Source organism: Vespa crabro, chromosome 10 (genome assembly GCF_910589235.1).
Source record: "Vespa crabro chromosome 10, iyVesCrab1.2, whole genome shotgun sequence".
NCBI lineage: Eukaryota > Metazoa > Arthropoda > Insecta > Hymenoptera > Vespidae > Vespa > Vespa crabro.
The window spans coordinates 3,252,181-3,268,989 of NC_060964.1; the positions used below are offsets into that span (position 1 = coordinate 3,252,181).

Here is a 16,809-nt window from a genome sequence, read left to right on the forward strand (position 1 = left end):
TATTTAATATCCATTATTATGTTATTTTTTACATTTTACATATATATATATAATATTATATATATATAAATAATATATATATAATATTATTTATACATATTTATATATAAATAGTGATGATATAATATTTTTTAAAACTAGATAAGTCACCTCAAGTTAAACGAAGTACTTACAAAGAAATTAATTTGCTATATGAAAAAGAAATAATGAGTTTTATATAAATATTTGTTATCAAATGATTTTATACAAATTTAATATATCCATGAATTTGATAGATTTCAATCTTTAAAATATCATAAAAATTGATAAATTATACATTATTATATATATCATATATATATATATATATATATATATATATATATATATATATATCTAAAAAAAAAATGAGAAGACAAAGCTTCCTGGGAACAAAACTGTACGCAGAAAGTATCGATGACTCATGTGCATTCTATCTCGTGCCGTCTCGCTTTTGGAGAATCGTTCTTTTTAAAGGGGAAGGGAGGAATATCGTTTCTAATTCTACTCTACGTATGTATGCACCTAGGACCATAAAATCTGGCCGGCATTCGGCAATAGAGATGAAGGTATACGCTCTTCTGGACCCCCAGGCACCATGGTCCATATGGCGACCACCGTACATAGTCGTTTTCACAGGAGTATATATGTATGTAGGTAAAAGTGCACGCGTTTATTTTCTTCTCCCGCTTTCGTGCTGTCTCTCGAGAGTAAGAGAGGACTGTTCGGTCCACATTCAATCTGTCCACCTTTAGTACAATTTACAACTTGTATATTATACATCTCCCATTCAACCCTAATCTTTTTTATTTATTTTATAATGCACGATTCAGATAAGATTATTTCAAACGTAATATTCCTAATAACATTCCTCTTCAAATATGAAACGATTTTTATTAATATAGTTTTATTAATAATTTATATATATATATATCATATTATGTTATACTTATTAATAACATTATAAGATATATATTTGAATACTATATTTCGACGAGAGAACATGTAATCTTTTTTATGGATATAATATTGATACACTTCTAATGCTAATCATTTCAATCGCTTGAGAATCTCTTTCTCTCTATCTCTCTATCTCTCTTTCCCTCTTTCTCTCTCTCTCTTTGTTATTTTATTGGTAACATTATTAAACTACAGAAGAGAAAAACAGAAGACTCTTAGAAGAGGGGAAGAGAAAGAAGGAGAAAAGAGACCTGGGGAAGAGAGAAGGGAGTTTAGAAGAAAAAGAATAGGATAAGAGAAGGCACAAGTGGTGCACACATGGTGTACAGTTGTTCAAGAGGTCAGCTTTTTGTCCTTCGAGCTTTCAGTTTTACGGATCCGGTCGTTTTTTTCTCATTCTCTATGATTATGTCTAGATATTTACTCGTGTATCACTCTCTCTATATATATATGTATATATATATATGTATACTTGTACCTGTCAATCTCTTCTTATGAACAAATTGTCAACAAATTGTCAAACCTAGTACGTATTAAACTTGTACTTAGTACTTATTAAAGTTACGATGGTCGGTGTTAAAAGCCGGATAAGTTACGTGAAATTTGACCTTTTCTACCACTCCCCTTATTCTCTTCTCACTTTTCTTTCTTTCTTTCTTTTTTCTTTTTTTTCCCTTTTTTTCTTTTTTCTCCCCTCTACCTCTTTTCACTCCATCACTCTTTCCCTTTTTCTCACGTATACCGATTATATTGTAGCTCTTAGTGGATCTTATTTGACTTTTTTCTTTATCAAATAATACATACGAAATACATTGAAATACATAATAGATAGATACGCTTGAAACGTATGCCTATTTAAATATTGACTTCGTGATTTATCTAATTTGTGTTAATTTAATGATTAAACAGTTTCAAATCCGTCTAATCTAATTCTTTATTCATCCTTTCTTTTTTTTTTCTTTTTTTTTCTTTTGAAATAACTTTGTCGATAATGAATGTAGGAAATTAATAGTACATCTAAAATGTAATTTCCCAGTTGTTGTTTTATTTTCTACGACGAAGTTATATTTTTATTTGAAATAGAAATGGGACCATCAAATAGAAATTGGACCTTTGAATTAACTTTTCAAAACGTATATGTATAGAACGTCACGTTTCACTTAGAACGATCAATAAAATAAGATATCCGATCGAGGTTATATTTTTTAATGTAATATATAATTTTAATAAATTCGAAAGAAAGGAAATATATTTAGATCGATTTGCCATCGGTAGAAGATACAAAGAATAATTGTTATTTTTTTTCTTTCTTTCCCTTTACTTCTTCTTCTTCTTCTTCTTTTGTTTTTTTCTTCTTTTTCTTCTTCTTTCCAATGATGACCGATTTAGGTGAGTTTAATTACATTCGAAGAGGACTTTAAACTTGTTACATTGTTAATATTTATCATAATACACATACGATAAAAAAAATAAGCGTCAAACCAAATACACGCGCGTGTGATTCATGCGTATCTATCGCAAGAATGATAAAGTTCGAACGAGCGAGTAAAAGAACGAAAGAGCGAGGAGTAAACGAAGAAACGAATGAAATGTAAGAGCAAGAGAGAAGTAGTTGTAATCGCAAAGACTTTTGCTTTGGGCAAAGATAAAGAAGACACCGCTGGCTGCGAATCACGCCGTGGTTAAGTCTAATGGGCGGCAACAAAAAAGGGATTCACAGAGTGGCCGGCAATGACTATGGCACAGTGTGCGTAGGGAGATACCCCTCCATGAGCTGGAAGGGAGTCTCGCGATCCCCACTGTGGACACCTCTATGTCCGTCCTCCGTGCTCTCACTAATATGCGCTGAAGCGCGAGCGCGCATTAACTCTCAGTGCCTCCTCCTTACACGACTTCGTTCGACTCCGATCTCTCTTATCATCCTCGTACGTTGTCGTCGGTTTAAGCCTTAACTTTCTCAGTGCCGTATGAATTAATTGAGAATCCACATTATATATTCTACGAACGTATACGTAACGATTTACATTACTTTCCACATCTCGAAATATACGGAGATCTTTACCCTATTGTATTATCAATAAATTCGTAGAAAGAAATTATTTCTTTTCTTTTTAATACTAAGGTATACGAAGTCAACGATCTCATAGGGTTGTAGCAATGTTCAGAAAAAAAAATGGGAAAAAACAAAAAAAACTTCGTTATTTGTCCTAATTGCTTCTACTCTTGTCAAATATAGAATACAAAATGCGAGAGTACATTTTTAATTTTGAAGATTCAATCTTCATTCTCATATACGTTCTACTCTAATCTTTCTTGTTCTCACTATCTTTCAGTTTACGTCTATAAAATTATTTTTAAACATTATGCTTTTATTTAATAATTTATTATTAATTGTTTATTTGTTAATACTATATTTTTTTTTACGATGGTTTGTTATTAAAATGATAGAGAGGAAGAGAAAAATCGATTTTGAATTTTGAATTTAAGAGATGCTATGGAATATGCGCATCTATGACTTAGGAATATGCGTATCAATGTTGATCGCTAATTTGATTAAAGAACAGAAATACGTATTTATACAGTTACGAATTTCTAATTAAAATTTAACGTAAGACAAATATTTTCATCTAGATTCCTTTTTCAATTTGTATAATAGTTATAAAAAGAGATTAGAAATTTTTGGTAAAATTGTAAATATTATTTAAAGGCAAGTTGATCCAGCGGACATGGAAAGAGAGAAACGAATCGTATCCGTGATTATATACATCCTCCCTTGTAGATAAGAAAAATAGGAGCAAGGCATCCGTTAAGTAGGGAACAAACGATATCCCGGTTTCCGGTTAATGAATACGTCATCCGATAAGAAATTAGTCGACTTACAGTCGGCAGATGGTATCGATCGTAGTTGTTAGGTTTCTTCAAATGTTCGAGAAAAGAAAAGAGATGAAAAAAGAAAAATCGGAATACTGCGAAGAGAAAGAGATTATGATGAGGAGGATTGCACGTAGGTTTGTCAAATTGCAAGAGAGAAAGAGAGAGAGAGAGAGAGAGAGAAATAAAGAAAGGGAGAGTAAATAGATAGATAGGTGGAGAGAGAGAGAGAGAGAGAGAGAGAGAGAGAGAGAAGGAAAGAGAAAGAGAGAGAAAGAAAATCTAGTTGAGAGGTATACTTCTCGCGTAGTTAGGGGCGACGGAGGCTAGGGACGCCGTGCCGGCACGGTGACGCCACGATGACGAGGTGGAGGAGAAAAGGTGGTGATGGTGGTGGAGATGGAGGTGGAGGTGAAAAGTAGACGGTAGTGGTGGTGGCAGTGGCGGAGAAGGCGTCGACGTAGGATGCGTGACTTGCGCGCGGGGACTTTGGGCGAGGATGATAAAGGCTGCTGTTAGCTACGTCGTAGACTCTGGACGACGTCCGAGTAGGAGCCCGAAGTAGATAGAGAAAGAGAGAAAGAGAGAAAGAGAGAGAGAGAGAGAGAGAGAGAGAGAGAGAGAGAGAGAGAGAGAGAGAGAGTAGGTCTCTGGTTTAGGGCGGGTGGCGGGAGGGTCTCACACCGTGACGAAGAGAAGGTAAAAAGGGGGAGGGAGATTGTAGGCGGAGTGGGGTAAATGTGGTGCGCCGACTCACTGGACGATACGATATTGGGAAGGGAAAAGGCGGTAGTGGTGGTAGTGGTGGTGGTGGTGGCGGTGGTGGCAGCGGTGGTGGAGGTGGAGGTGGAAGTGGAGGTGGCGGTGGTGCCGGTGCCGGTGCCGGCTAAAGAGGGGCACAGAGGGGGAGCAAAGCCACGGGGGCGGTGGCTCCTCCGTGCTACAGCCGCCATCATCGTCCGTCCCATCCTATAGTAACCTTCCAAAGCAGTACCCGATCTTTTCTCTCCAATGTGTGTTAGTTGGGAGCGCGTTTACCGGTGTTCGGTGCTTCGAGTCAGCTAGTGTAAAACGGACGCTTCTGTTTCGCCCGATCTTACCATGCCCTAACATCGAACATTAAATCCTCGCTTTTTCCCTCGTTCCTTCTCTTCTCTATCTCTCTTTTTTTTTCCTCTCTTCTATTTTCCCCCCTTTCCAACCTACCCTCCCAAAAGATCTTATTCCTTTTTTTCCTTAAACTTTATATACGCGAGGAAGAAAAGAAATACCTAAAGAAGAGAAACAAGTGTAATTAGTGGGTAGAGAGGAGGTGGAGGAAAAGAAGAAGAAGAAGAAGAAGAAGAAGGAGGAGAAGGAGAAGGGAGAGAGAATGAATTAAATAATAAAAAAAAAAAAAAAATTCAAAATAGAAAACAAAAAATAAAGCTTTCCTTCTCCGTGAAAGCAAGTGAAATCAAATTTTAAATATTCATTCTTGTGTCTATACATTCTCCGATTCCCTCGATACTCGTCCTTTTCTTTCTCGTCGTTAAATAAATCGCGAGTGTAATAGTGGTGAGATTGCTTCGAGAAGTGACAACTAAAAAAAAAAAAGAAAAGAAAAGAAAAGAAAAGAAAAGAAAAGAAAAAGAAAGAGAAAAAGAGAAGAAAAGAAAAGGGAAGAAAATGTGATTGTGTCTTTGATAAACGTAAACGTTGGATAAATTGACAGGAAGGTGTCCAGACAGAGAGAAAAAGGTAGAGCACGGGGTGGAGAAACGCAAAGGCGAGTTCAATCTAGAAGGATGTGGATGCGATCGATTGGACATCGCGTAAAACCAAATAGTGGAATGGTAGATTGAGATACATAGATAGATAGTGATAGATAGACAGACAGACACAGAGAGAGAGAGAGAGAGAGAGAGAGAGAGAAAGAGAGAGAGAGAGAGAGAGAGAGAAAGAGATAGAGAACCAATAAGATTTTCAAGCTCGGTGCGAAGGTCAGCACCTGAGAGAAGCGGAAAAGCGTCACGCGAGCGAAGCGGTGGCGTTTTCGTGCGGCGACATCGCGTCCCGCCCATTCGAGATAGGTCAGACGCAAGGAACGAAGAACCAAGCGGTGGAACAAACGAACAGCAGAATCATTGACATCGCGCTCCTCTTCGTCTTTCCTCTCGCTACACGACGACAGCTTCTCCTTCCTCTCTCCCCGCTCTCGCCATCATCCTCCTGAGAGTTACGCACGGCGCCTTTCGGAGGATCAGCAATCATCTTCCACTCATTTACAAAGCTATCTCTTAACACCGTTAGATCAGTCCCGTTGTAATCATATATTTCTAAAAGAATCTTTTCTCTCTTATCGTCGTCTTCGTCATCGTCATCGCCGTCGTCGTATTCGTAGTCGTCGTCGTTGTCGTCGTCGTCGTCGTCGTCGGGAAACATTGTGAAAAAGTAACTCGATAGATCGGCCTCTTTTTCGCCACCACGTGAGGCGACACCCTCCCATTCGTCGTCGTCGTCGTCGTCGTCGTCGTCGTCGTCGTCGTCGTCATCACCGTCGTCGCTGCCTTCGCCTTCTCCTCCTCATTAGATATAAAATAGGAGAAGAAGACGAAGACGAAGTAAAAGAAGAGAAATTTATTTGGAAAATTTGTCAACATCTTTCAAACTCGTTAGAGAAAAGGAAAAAGAAGGAAAAGAGAAAAGACAAAAAGGAAAGGGAAAGAAAAAAAGAAAGAAAGAAAGAAAGAAAGAAAGAAATGATTTGATAGTTAGACGTAAAGAGAAAGATAAGAAGAAGAAAAAAAGAAAAGAGTGAGAAAGTGATCGATAGTGCGCGTAGAGAACAACATCCGGCCGGTATATTTCGAGTTTCGGTCTTATTAAATAAGTGAGAAAAACGGCGAACCCGATAGATATTCCAAGTTTCGTCGGAAGTAAAGGAATACGTGCACGAGAATGCTGCGCTGCTGTGGCACTAAACGTCGTTGGACGAATTCTTGAACAGACATCGAGATTACGTGGCCACGAAGGAAGGAAGGATATCGTCGTTTGGGTTGCGTCTCGCGTCCTCGTTGTCCTCGGCAACGAACAAGAGTGACACGCGCGAAACGCAATACCGATCGGTGCTTTCGCGAATATGAGCATGACTCTTGTTCGGAACACATACAAAGGTAAGAATTTCTAATTTTTACTTTCTAACCTCTATCTTCTATCTACTACTGGCTACATTGTCTATCACCAAAGAGATGCGATACGTATTTTTGTCTCACTACGCTCTTGCCTCTCTCACTCTCTCACTCTCTCTATCTCTCTCTCTCTCTCTCGCTCTCTCTCTCTCTCTCTCTTTCTTTTTCTCTCTCTTCCTCCCTTTTTCTTTTTCGTCTTGTCGTAAGCGCATGTGCAATGTATGCAACATAGGACACTCTTACCCTCCTCCATCCCCACTTATCGTAGACCTTTCCACACCGCGAACCAAGATATATCCGAATAAAAAAGAAAAAAAGAAAAAATAACAGACGCCCCCGCTTCGATTTCGTTGAAACTCTGTGCTACTCGCCGTAACGTGCTCCTTCTTATTTCCTGTATGAGCACAGTGACCCGATGACCTCAAAAGATCTATGGCAAGAGAATTTTCTTCGAAAATATCAACCTCGAACGGAGATAATTAATTAAAACGAATCGAAAGTTTCATTGGACCGTTCAATAAATTTTTCATTTTAACTTGCTAAACAATTCTTTCAAGTTACGATTCTACGAAGTTACGATTCTACGAAGTTACTGTTTTTTATACTGCACGATTTAAAATCAAGATTAATTGCGTTCTTCTAAAAATCAAATGATCGTTGTATTTTCGTTGTTGTCTTTATCGAACGGAAATTCAGCTCTGGAATGATAGACGACGATGGGCCTCCTCAAAAAAGTCGATGTCAGCGTACCAAGTATACGCGTAGATAACAAAAGATGATTTATTTTTATCATATATTTCCATGAATTTGATCATTTATCGTAATCATTGCTAGGCAACAAAGAAATTCGAGAGTAAACGAATACCTGAAAACAATGATAAATTTTCATGGTTATTCGTTCACATGAAACTTTTCATTTATTTACATTAAAAATATATACTTCCTTTATTCCTTATTACGCATTCTTGTTTATGAGATATCAAGCGTATCATTTAGCAAATGTTTTTTTTTTGTTTTTTATAATTTAACGCTATTTTACATAATATTTTATCAAATTCTACTTATCAAATCCGATTTTGTAATATATTTTCAATGCTATTTATCAAAACTACGTATACAACGAATATTTATTAATTGATAAATTCATTTTAAACATCGTATATATTTCGATTAAATTTTGATCGAGTCAAGTTATAGGAAGATATGTTACGTATATGTATTACATTTTATATATATATATATATATATATATATACGGTTATTATAATACATCATTTCGATATTATAATAAATTACTAGATATTAAAACGAGTTGTAAATATTACGTTTCATCAGAGACTGCAAGTTATACTAATATATTTTTTATTTACATATATTTTGTGCATACATAAATCTAAAGTAAATTGTACATTTTAATCGAATATATTACTGTCGATGTATTTTAATACATATTTTCGTTTTGGATAACTAGTGGATATTAATTTTCGTGGTATATTTATATTTATATTTATTTCTGTAGATACGATTATTAAACAATAAAAACGTGTAATATCATACATTGCAATTATTAAATAAAACATATTTATAATGAATACGAAGATGCATAAAAATGCATCAAATCAGACTCAACAGATTGAATAAAAAATATTCATTGATTTTTTTTTTTATTCATCGTCAAATTGCACGTATATAAAATCGCAACAAAGCATTTCTGTAGAAATCTATTAATACTTCTCCGCTATTTTGTATTTAAACGACATATATATATATATGAATAAAAAAAAAGAACAAAAATTGCTATCGTAAAGTTATTAAAAAACATTTACATTCTATAGAAGATAACGTATGAACAAATATTATCGACGATAACATTATTATTATTAATTAGATTAGTATTAGTAATAATATCTCTTTCTTTCTCTCTTTCTTTTTCTTCGTTCATGATTTGGCACATAAACAAATGAAAAAGATTAGATTTTGCATACATCGCAATAAACGTCGTATGATGATATACATAGTATATTGACTAGTACATAGGTACATATGTAATACGTCAGGCTTCATTGAGAAACGCGCAAATATTTTCTTTATGAGATATCGCATCGAGTTATCTCTCTTTCACGATTATTATTTTGTCTTTCGTTTTTGATAATAAAACGATTCTGCGTTTTACTTGCGGACATTTGTATTCAGAATACATTTCTTTTCTTATTATTTCAATCAAGCTTCCTTTTATCCTGCTCGGCTTTTTTTTTCAAATAACAACGACTATATGATAATAACATGAAAATAATTATAATATGCAGAGGTGTATATTAAAGTTCAATAATTTTTTTACTCTTTTTTAAACAAAAATATACACTCACACATATACCTATATATATATATATATATATATATATATATTCATTATATATATATATATAAACGTATACGTATATCTTATATATTTTATATTATAATAATTACATATCTTTATTTTATATTATAATCATATATTTTATATATTATAATACATATTTTATATTATTTTATGTATTATTTTATGTATTATATTTTATATTATAATACTAATATTTAAACAAGAGAATTGTCATAAGGAATGAAGAAGAGAAAGAAAAGAAAGAAAAAGAAAGAAAAAGAAAGAAAAGGAAGGCATCGAAATAGTTTTAATGTCATGGAAGATGGCGACCGCGCCCTATCAGGCTCAATGACCTCTCTTTGGATTCAGTCGGAGAAATCGCGTTTACTTACTTGGCTCACGCGCCGCACGGTTTATATCCTTGTTCGTTGTGGCGCGCACGATATCCTCGAGAGCAAGTTCGAGCTGCTGCTCGAGTGCAAACGCGCCTTTACTCTGGTCGCTCCATAAGTTCATAGCAGTCCATACTCGGCAGTACGCCGCCATCCGTTCTTCTCGACGCTCTTGATGACGTAAGCGCGCCCATCTTTTCGTCACCGTCTAAGGGCATGGCTACCATCCAACTTTTTCTCATACCTATGCTCCTCCTTTCTCTCTTTTCTTTTTTCTATTTTTTTTCTTTTTTATACTATATTTCGAAAAATTAAACTATTCAACGACGTTTCTTCTTCCATTTATACTGCGAACCTTTTTTCTCCCCTTTAGTTCCCCATCTGCTTTCAGGGTTTATTCCATTTTATTTATTTATTTTCTTTTTTTTTTTTTTTTTAACAGGATACGTTAAAAAGATCATACTCTTTTCGTTTCCATTCTTTTTTTTTGGGGGTAGATTCATTCTCTCTTAAGGATATTATTTTACGCGATGAAAAACGAAACAACGAGAAGTATTCGTCCTAAACTAAACGTGTATATATATATATTACATTTGTTCTTATCGAAAAATAGAGCTGGCCAAAAGTTACTAGATCAATTTAAAGATCATTTATACTTTTTCGAGACTTTTTTTTGGAGTAATTATCTTCCTTTTTTTTTTTATTCAAGATCGTTAAACTGCAAGACTAGTAAATTTCTGATCGATTTATGTATTTGAGATTCGAATAGAAATTATAGTTCTTTAGGGTCTCGATAATTTCATACACGTTCGGGACTTGTAAAGTCCCTCTCGAGAAATCGTTTTATAAATTGTATTTACTAACATAAGTGTCACACGAGAGAACTCGAAAGAAATTCAATGAAATATAGAAGCCACGAGATATGCGGTTTATCCATGACCACAAGGGTAAATGGTCACGAAGAATTTGTTTTTTTTTTTTTTTCTTTTCTCCCAAGTATATGGAAATGACGAAATGAAGATTCATTGCATTAGAAAGTATCGCCGACCGCAGGAATTCTTTCCTAATAAGTGCAACTTTAATGGGAAAGAAAAAAAAAAAACATTGATAAAATAACACATTACGTATAGTTTATTTCTGGCCTAATTAAATTTTCTTTGAAGATAGATTTTCTCCGTCGATTTTTATCGTATATTAATTATCGTAAATACAATTAGACTAGAAAACGATCGATATAATCAAACAACAGAATTAAAGACTTCTTGTAAATCGATCATTTTATAAATTAGTTTAGATTTTAAGGAGACAGAAATGAACTGGCGAAAAACATGATACCCGAACGTTAATTCTCTTTAAGATAACGGGAATAAGATAAATAACAGGAGATCATAACGAAACTGATAATTTTAGTGAACGATTCGAGCTCGTGTATAGCTCTCGAGAAAGTGGCATCGATCATGTAATCGTTACGATAGTTCGTAATATTCTCTCAGTCGTTGATTCTTCTTCTTGTTTTCGTTCTATAGTCCATTAAGATCATGATCTACATATAACCGAGACGTGTTACGTGTTAGAATAGACAATATGCAAGTTGCTTATATCATTTCCCACATTCCACTGACATCATTGGTAGAAGCATCATCTTTGATCATTGAGATGGATCAGAGAAAGAAAAAAAATCATGAAAAACAAAAATGAGAATTTATTTTTCATCGACGAGAAAACAATTTTGTTAATTAAACTTAAACTTTTGTCGATTTATAACCCGCATGTTTTTCGATATAAAACTTAGACGTATGTTTCTTTTCTATGCGATATCTTTACAAAACAAAATCAATAGTTAGGTCACCATTGATAAATAAATAGAACAAGGATAAATGATCTTATAGACGACATATATATACATATATATATATATATATATATATATATATATATATATGTATATATATATAAATTTATTCGTTCGTATTCAATTAATTTCTTATTCCGAAAGATTATCTAATATTTCTTATAATTTTGTTCGTATTGTTGCAAAAATATATTGGTATAAATCGAGTTCTTGAGAAATAACGTAACATTGCGAGCTACGCAACGAGGAACGAATGATCCACGAACCGTTGACAGGAAGGCTGGAAAGGTCACGGCTGTGACCCGTTTCGACATCTTATCGGACTGCACGCTGATCAAAGTTCGTTTCATGAACGAACACGAACGAAAGTCAGTCAGAATAAGAATGCGTTTCGTTAGTGTTTTAATAGTGAAATATCGATCATTATTATACCAAAGCAAAAGGCATGAAAGAAGGGATAAATAAATCGAAGATAAATAAAAGAAGTCCTAAATCTATTGATAGACATTAATAAGGGAGAAAGGTGAAACTTTAGAAGATTTTCTTGTTTGATCCGTTAATAAGGTAACTTTTCATAGATATAATAGGTATCTACCGCGATATCGAAGTCGTAAAATGGTTCATGATCACGAATGGGAATAGGTACAGTGGGAGCAGCGTTTGAATCCCTGCTGGTACAATGATCGGACCGAAAAGTTATGCAGGCTCGAGCGGGCTCACGGTCATGTGTCATTTTTCCCCTCGTGGTCCGTGTGTCGTCGTGGTGCTCGGCTCGACGCGTGCGTGGCATCGTGTAGGGCGTCGTGCACAGGGTGCCGTGCGAAGCCTCGTGCGAAAAACTGGTAAAGGGGGGATACCAGTGTGTATATATGTGTGTATAAGTACACACGCATATATATATATATATATATATATACATATATATGTGCATGTATTATATAGATACCAATCTCTATATAGCTTTCGTATAGGTATCTATGTATATACGTAGATGCGTCGTAACCAATGACAATGGACCCTCCCAGAATTGCACACGACTTTGCAACTCGGTAGTGATGATTTTTTGTATTGTTCTTTTCTTTTTTTTTTTTCTTTAATGTTTCTTTTTGCTTCTATTTTTTCTTTTTATATATACACTTATATTTTTTTTTTTTTTTTTTTTTTTAATGATACGTTATCCGTAAGAGCGCATTTGCGCTTACTTTGTATATACTTAGATTGCAGCGAGGACGAAGCAGGTGGTGCGGACGTAGCGACGACGGTGACGACGGCAACCGAAGGCTGTACCGCTGAAGCCACGTCGGCCGTACTCGACGAGGATGGCGGCGGTGGCGGCGGCGGTGGCGGTGGCGGCGGCGGCGGCGGTGGCGGTAGCGGTGGCGGTGGTGGCGGTGGTGTTGATGGTAGTGGTGGTGGTGGTGGTGGTGGTGGTGGTGGCGGAGGTGGCGATGATAACGAGGGAGGATCAACGGTCAAACGAGGAAATGGCCAAACTTGTTCCCACTGCGGCATACTCTTCCGGGACGCGCACGTACTTCAACTTCATATCGAGGACGCTCACAAGACGCTTTACTCGGTCGACAAAAATGATCCAAACGCTCAATTTTCCCAAGTTGTAAGCTATAAATAAGTGAAATTTCTCGTATTTATATTCGTATATTTTACGGTTTGTTACATTAACAAATTTATTTACCTTTCGTTACAGTCATGCAAAGTATGTAATAAGACTTTCGCTAACGTCTATCGATTACAAAGGCATATGATCAGCCATGACGAAAGTGCAGTACTTCGAAAATTTAAATGTCCCCACTGTGAGAAAGCTTTCAAATTTAAACATCACCTTAAGGTACGCGAACACGATCGTTTCTACGAACTTTTCTTTCGACTTAATCTTTTCATATTATTTAGGAACATCTTCGTATACACAGCGGTGAAAAACCATTTCAATGTAACAACTGCGGAAAAAGATTTTCACATTCTGGCTCTTATTCAAGTCATATGACTTCCAAAAAGTGCTTAATCGTAAATTTGAAGAAATCGAGACAAAGCAGTATAAGTAATGTTGATAAATGCTCGAAGAAAACCCCAACGCAATCGGTTCCTGGACGACGTGAAGATACACTTCTTGCGGCGAACAACAATACTTTTTTACCAATACTGCCAAAGCTTTCTCCTTCAGATTATCAAGAAATACGAGAAGGCGGAGGTAATCGCATATATATTAATATGAGATATTACACACAATAAAAGAATTTAAACGATATTTAATATTGAATACATTTTTACGCAGATTTGAGAAAATTTGTTATAAGAGCGATAAAAAGAAAAAAAATTACAAATTGTTTATTAGCTATTTTATCAAAAACCTAATATGTATATATTTATTTGATATGGGGTTGTATTATGTGTATCTTGTAAATAAGATTGTTATTTACAAGATTGTTACGTTTGTCCAAAGGAAGATCTTTTTTAATGTTGAATTTTATGATTGTATAAATTCTTAAATAGATATAACTTGTACAGAAATATAATCAGCATTAGAAGGAATGATCGATTTTAATTATATATACAGAATTTTTAATAAGACGATTAGATTTGTGAAATATATACGGTTGTTGTTGTTGTTGTTTTTTTCTCTTTTCGTTTTTTTTTTTTATATAAAATTATTCGATGGAAAATTTCTGAGAAATTAATTTTTGCATTTTTTATCACTGCCACAAAACACTATTTATTTATTTATCGATATACCACATATAGCATACATGAATTTTTCACTTTGTCAAAAATCTTAAAACTATCTGTTTTCTCAATGAATAAAAAGTTATTCAACTTCAAATAACATTTTCTTTTTTTTTTGCATTTATAGGTATTTACGATGTACCAAGCCTTCTACCCCAAATGATGGGCTTTAGTAGTTACTTCCTTCAATCCTCATTGGGAAAGATATTAAATCAACTGCATTCCAAGCGACTCGATGAAGTCGCCGAACAATTCGAAAATCATCGAGAAACGATGAGCCCATCGACAGCGGATTCAGAGGGTACGGAAGGTACTGAAGGGAAGGAATCACCTGCCCCAATTGAATCGCAGGGTTTGGATGTAGTACGACGTATTTTGGAGACTGTCAATACCTCTGTTACGAAGCAATTATTAGAAGCGAATGTAAAAAAATTGTCTACCTCACCGGCCACTATGAAACGAGAATTCGAAGACGATTATCAAGTATGTAACGTTTAAAATGAAATGAATATTGAAATAATGATTATTTAATAGCTACATCATATACATATATTTATATGTTTCAAATTTGAATGATTCATGAGTATATCATATCATAAATATTTTCTTTTGTTTTTTTCTTTTTTTTTTATAATATGAGATTATAATATTATATTATTTTTATGTTAATCATTATATTATTTACTTATAATAATTATTTTTATAATATTATATTTGATATGAATATATCATATCATAGGTATTTACTTTTTTTATTATAGATATATTAAAAAAAAAAAAACCATCCTAGTTATTCATATTAAGGCGGATGTCGAAATTTGCTTCAATCATTTCCGTGGATATAATTTATTTGTACTTTTATATTATGTGTCGACACATATTGATAAATTTATCGTAACTTTATTGTATAGGACCAGGATAGCGAAGTATCGAGCGAGATGACCCATTATCCTGATTGGTCAGTAACGGATCAGTACGACTCACAAAGCGAAGGTTTGGCTGCTAAACTTGAAGATGCTAATCAGCCCCATGGTATTGCCAGGTTAACTTCCAAGAGGAAAGCCGAGGATAGTTCCGAGCCGGATTCCGATGACGAAGAAGATGGAAATCAAACGCATACAGAAAATGGTAGGAGAGTGAGGGCGAGGTCATTGATAGACGACGAACAATTGGCTGTTCTCAAAGGTTATTACGCTATTAATCCTAGACCAAAGAAAGAAGAGATTATTATGATAGCGAATTACATTAATTTTCCAACTCGTGTCGTCCAGGTAAATATCTATTTTCATCAAATGTATATCTATCTTTATTACTTTTATATATTTATTTATTATTCAATTTTTTTTTCTTTCTTTTTTTTTATTCTCATTAAACTCATACCATCGTTCTGTTAGGTTTGGTTTCAAAATTCTCGTGCCAGAGATCGTAGAGAATCGAAGATACCAGCATTGTTACCTCTTTCAAATCCAGCTAATCAAACTACGATAGAACAACCTTTGGATTTATCAAAGAAAGATGTCCTTACGATATCGCTCGTCAAAGATGTTGATACCTCCAACAGAAACGTTTCTTCGCCTTGCGAACAGAAAGAGGATAATAATTCTACTGTTCCAAATCAAGATACGGACGATCTCGAGGATTCGCCTCTTGTTATAGACGAAGAAATTACCGATTCTATCGATACGAAACGTATGCCTTCCACGGTTGACGTCTCGCAAAAGGTATTTATCTTATGGCTTTTTTTTCTTAATTACGATTATAATAGAATTTTTTTTCATTTCTGTTTTCAAATCAATCATACAAATCGTGATGTATGTGCGTAAAACTTTCTTTTTATAGCAACGTATTGGCTAAATCAAATCTAACAAAATTTTATATACGGATGATATACATCGTTTATAAAAATTTCAATTATCATTTCAATTATTTCATTAATCCTTTGAAAATTTTCAGAATGTCTACCTAATTTTATTTGATACGTATAGCCAAATTTATTTGATCGTTGAAATTTTATAAAATCCTTTTGTTAGATTTGAAAATGTTTTATAAAATAAAATTTCAAAGATATTGAAATATTATTATTTTAAAAATGATATTGTATTTATTATAACAAACATTTTAATTAATTAAAATATATTGAACGATATTTTATACGACAAAGAACACAGAAATATTTATTTATTTTATATCATCCAATGATTTAACGTTACGATCATATTTACAAAATTGTCATCACGAATTCTGAATTAATAATGAAATTTACATTACAATGCACAAAATTAAAATTTCTTTCCTTTCAGAATCAAAATCATGGGAACGCAAAAAAGGAAAACGAGAATCCAGTTCAAATCGAACCGCCAACCACAGCAGATACTGAACAAGGACTTTATTTTTGTGATCGTTGCGACAAGACTTTTTCAAAACATAGTTCTCTCGCGAGACACA

General features: G+C 34.3%; 1 protein-coding gene across 2 annotated transcripts in view; it reads left to right on the forward strand.

Annotated features, from left to right (window-relative positions):
- Positions 1 to 3,399: 3,399 nt before the first annotated feature.
- Positions 3,400 to 16,809, forward strand: part of LOC124427729 (zinc finger protein 1) — a 14,216-nt gene continuing 806 nt past the window's right edge. The window contains exons 1-9 of one of the 2 annotated variants that reach the window (XM_046971001.1): positions 3,400 to 7,004; positions 12,843 to 13,240; positions 13,331 to 13,471; positions 13,534 to 13,831; positions 14,492 to 14,847; positions 15,276 to 15,322; positions 15,407 to 15,635; positions 15,759 to 16,085; positions 16,665 to 16,809. The exon at positions 16,665 to 16,809 is cut by the window's right edge and continues 15 nt beyond it. In XM_046971001.1, coding sequence (XP_046826957.1) covers positions 6,971 to 7,004; positions 12,843 to 13,240; positions 13,331 to 13,471; positions 13,534 to 13,831; positions 14,492 to 14,847; positions 15,276 to 15,322; positions 15,407 to 15,635; positions 15,759 to 16,085; positions 16,665 to 16,809 — 1,975 coding nt within the window. In that variant the 5' untranslated portion in view covers positions 3,400 to 6,970. Of the gene's footprint in view, positions 7,005 to 12,842; positions 13,241 to 13,330; positions 13,472 to 13,533; positions 13,832 to 14,491; positions 14,848 to 15,275; positions 15,636 to 15,758; positions 16,086 to 16,664 lie in introns of both variants that reach the window. The other variant, XM_046971000.1, reaches the window with a different exon arrangement.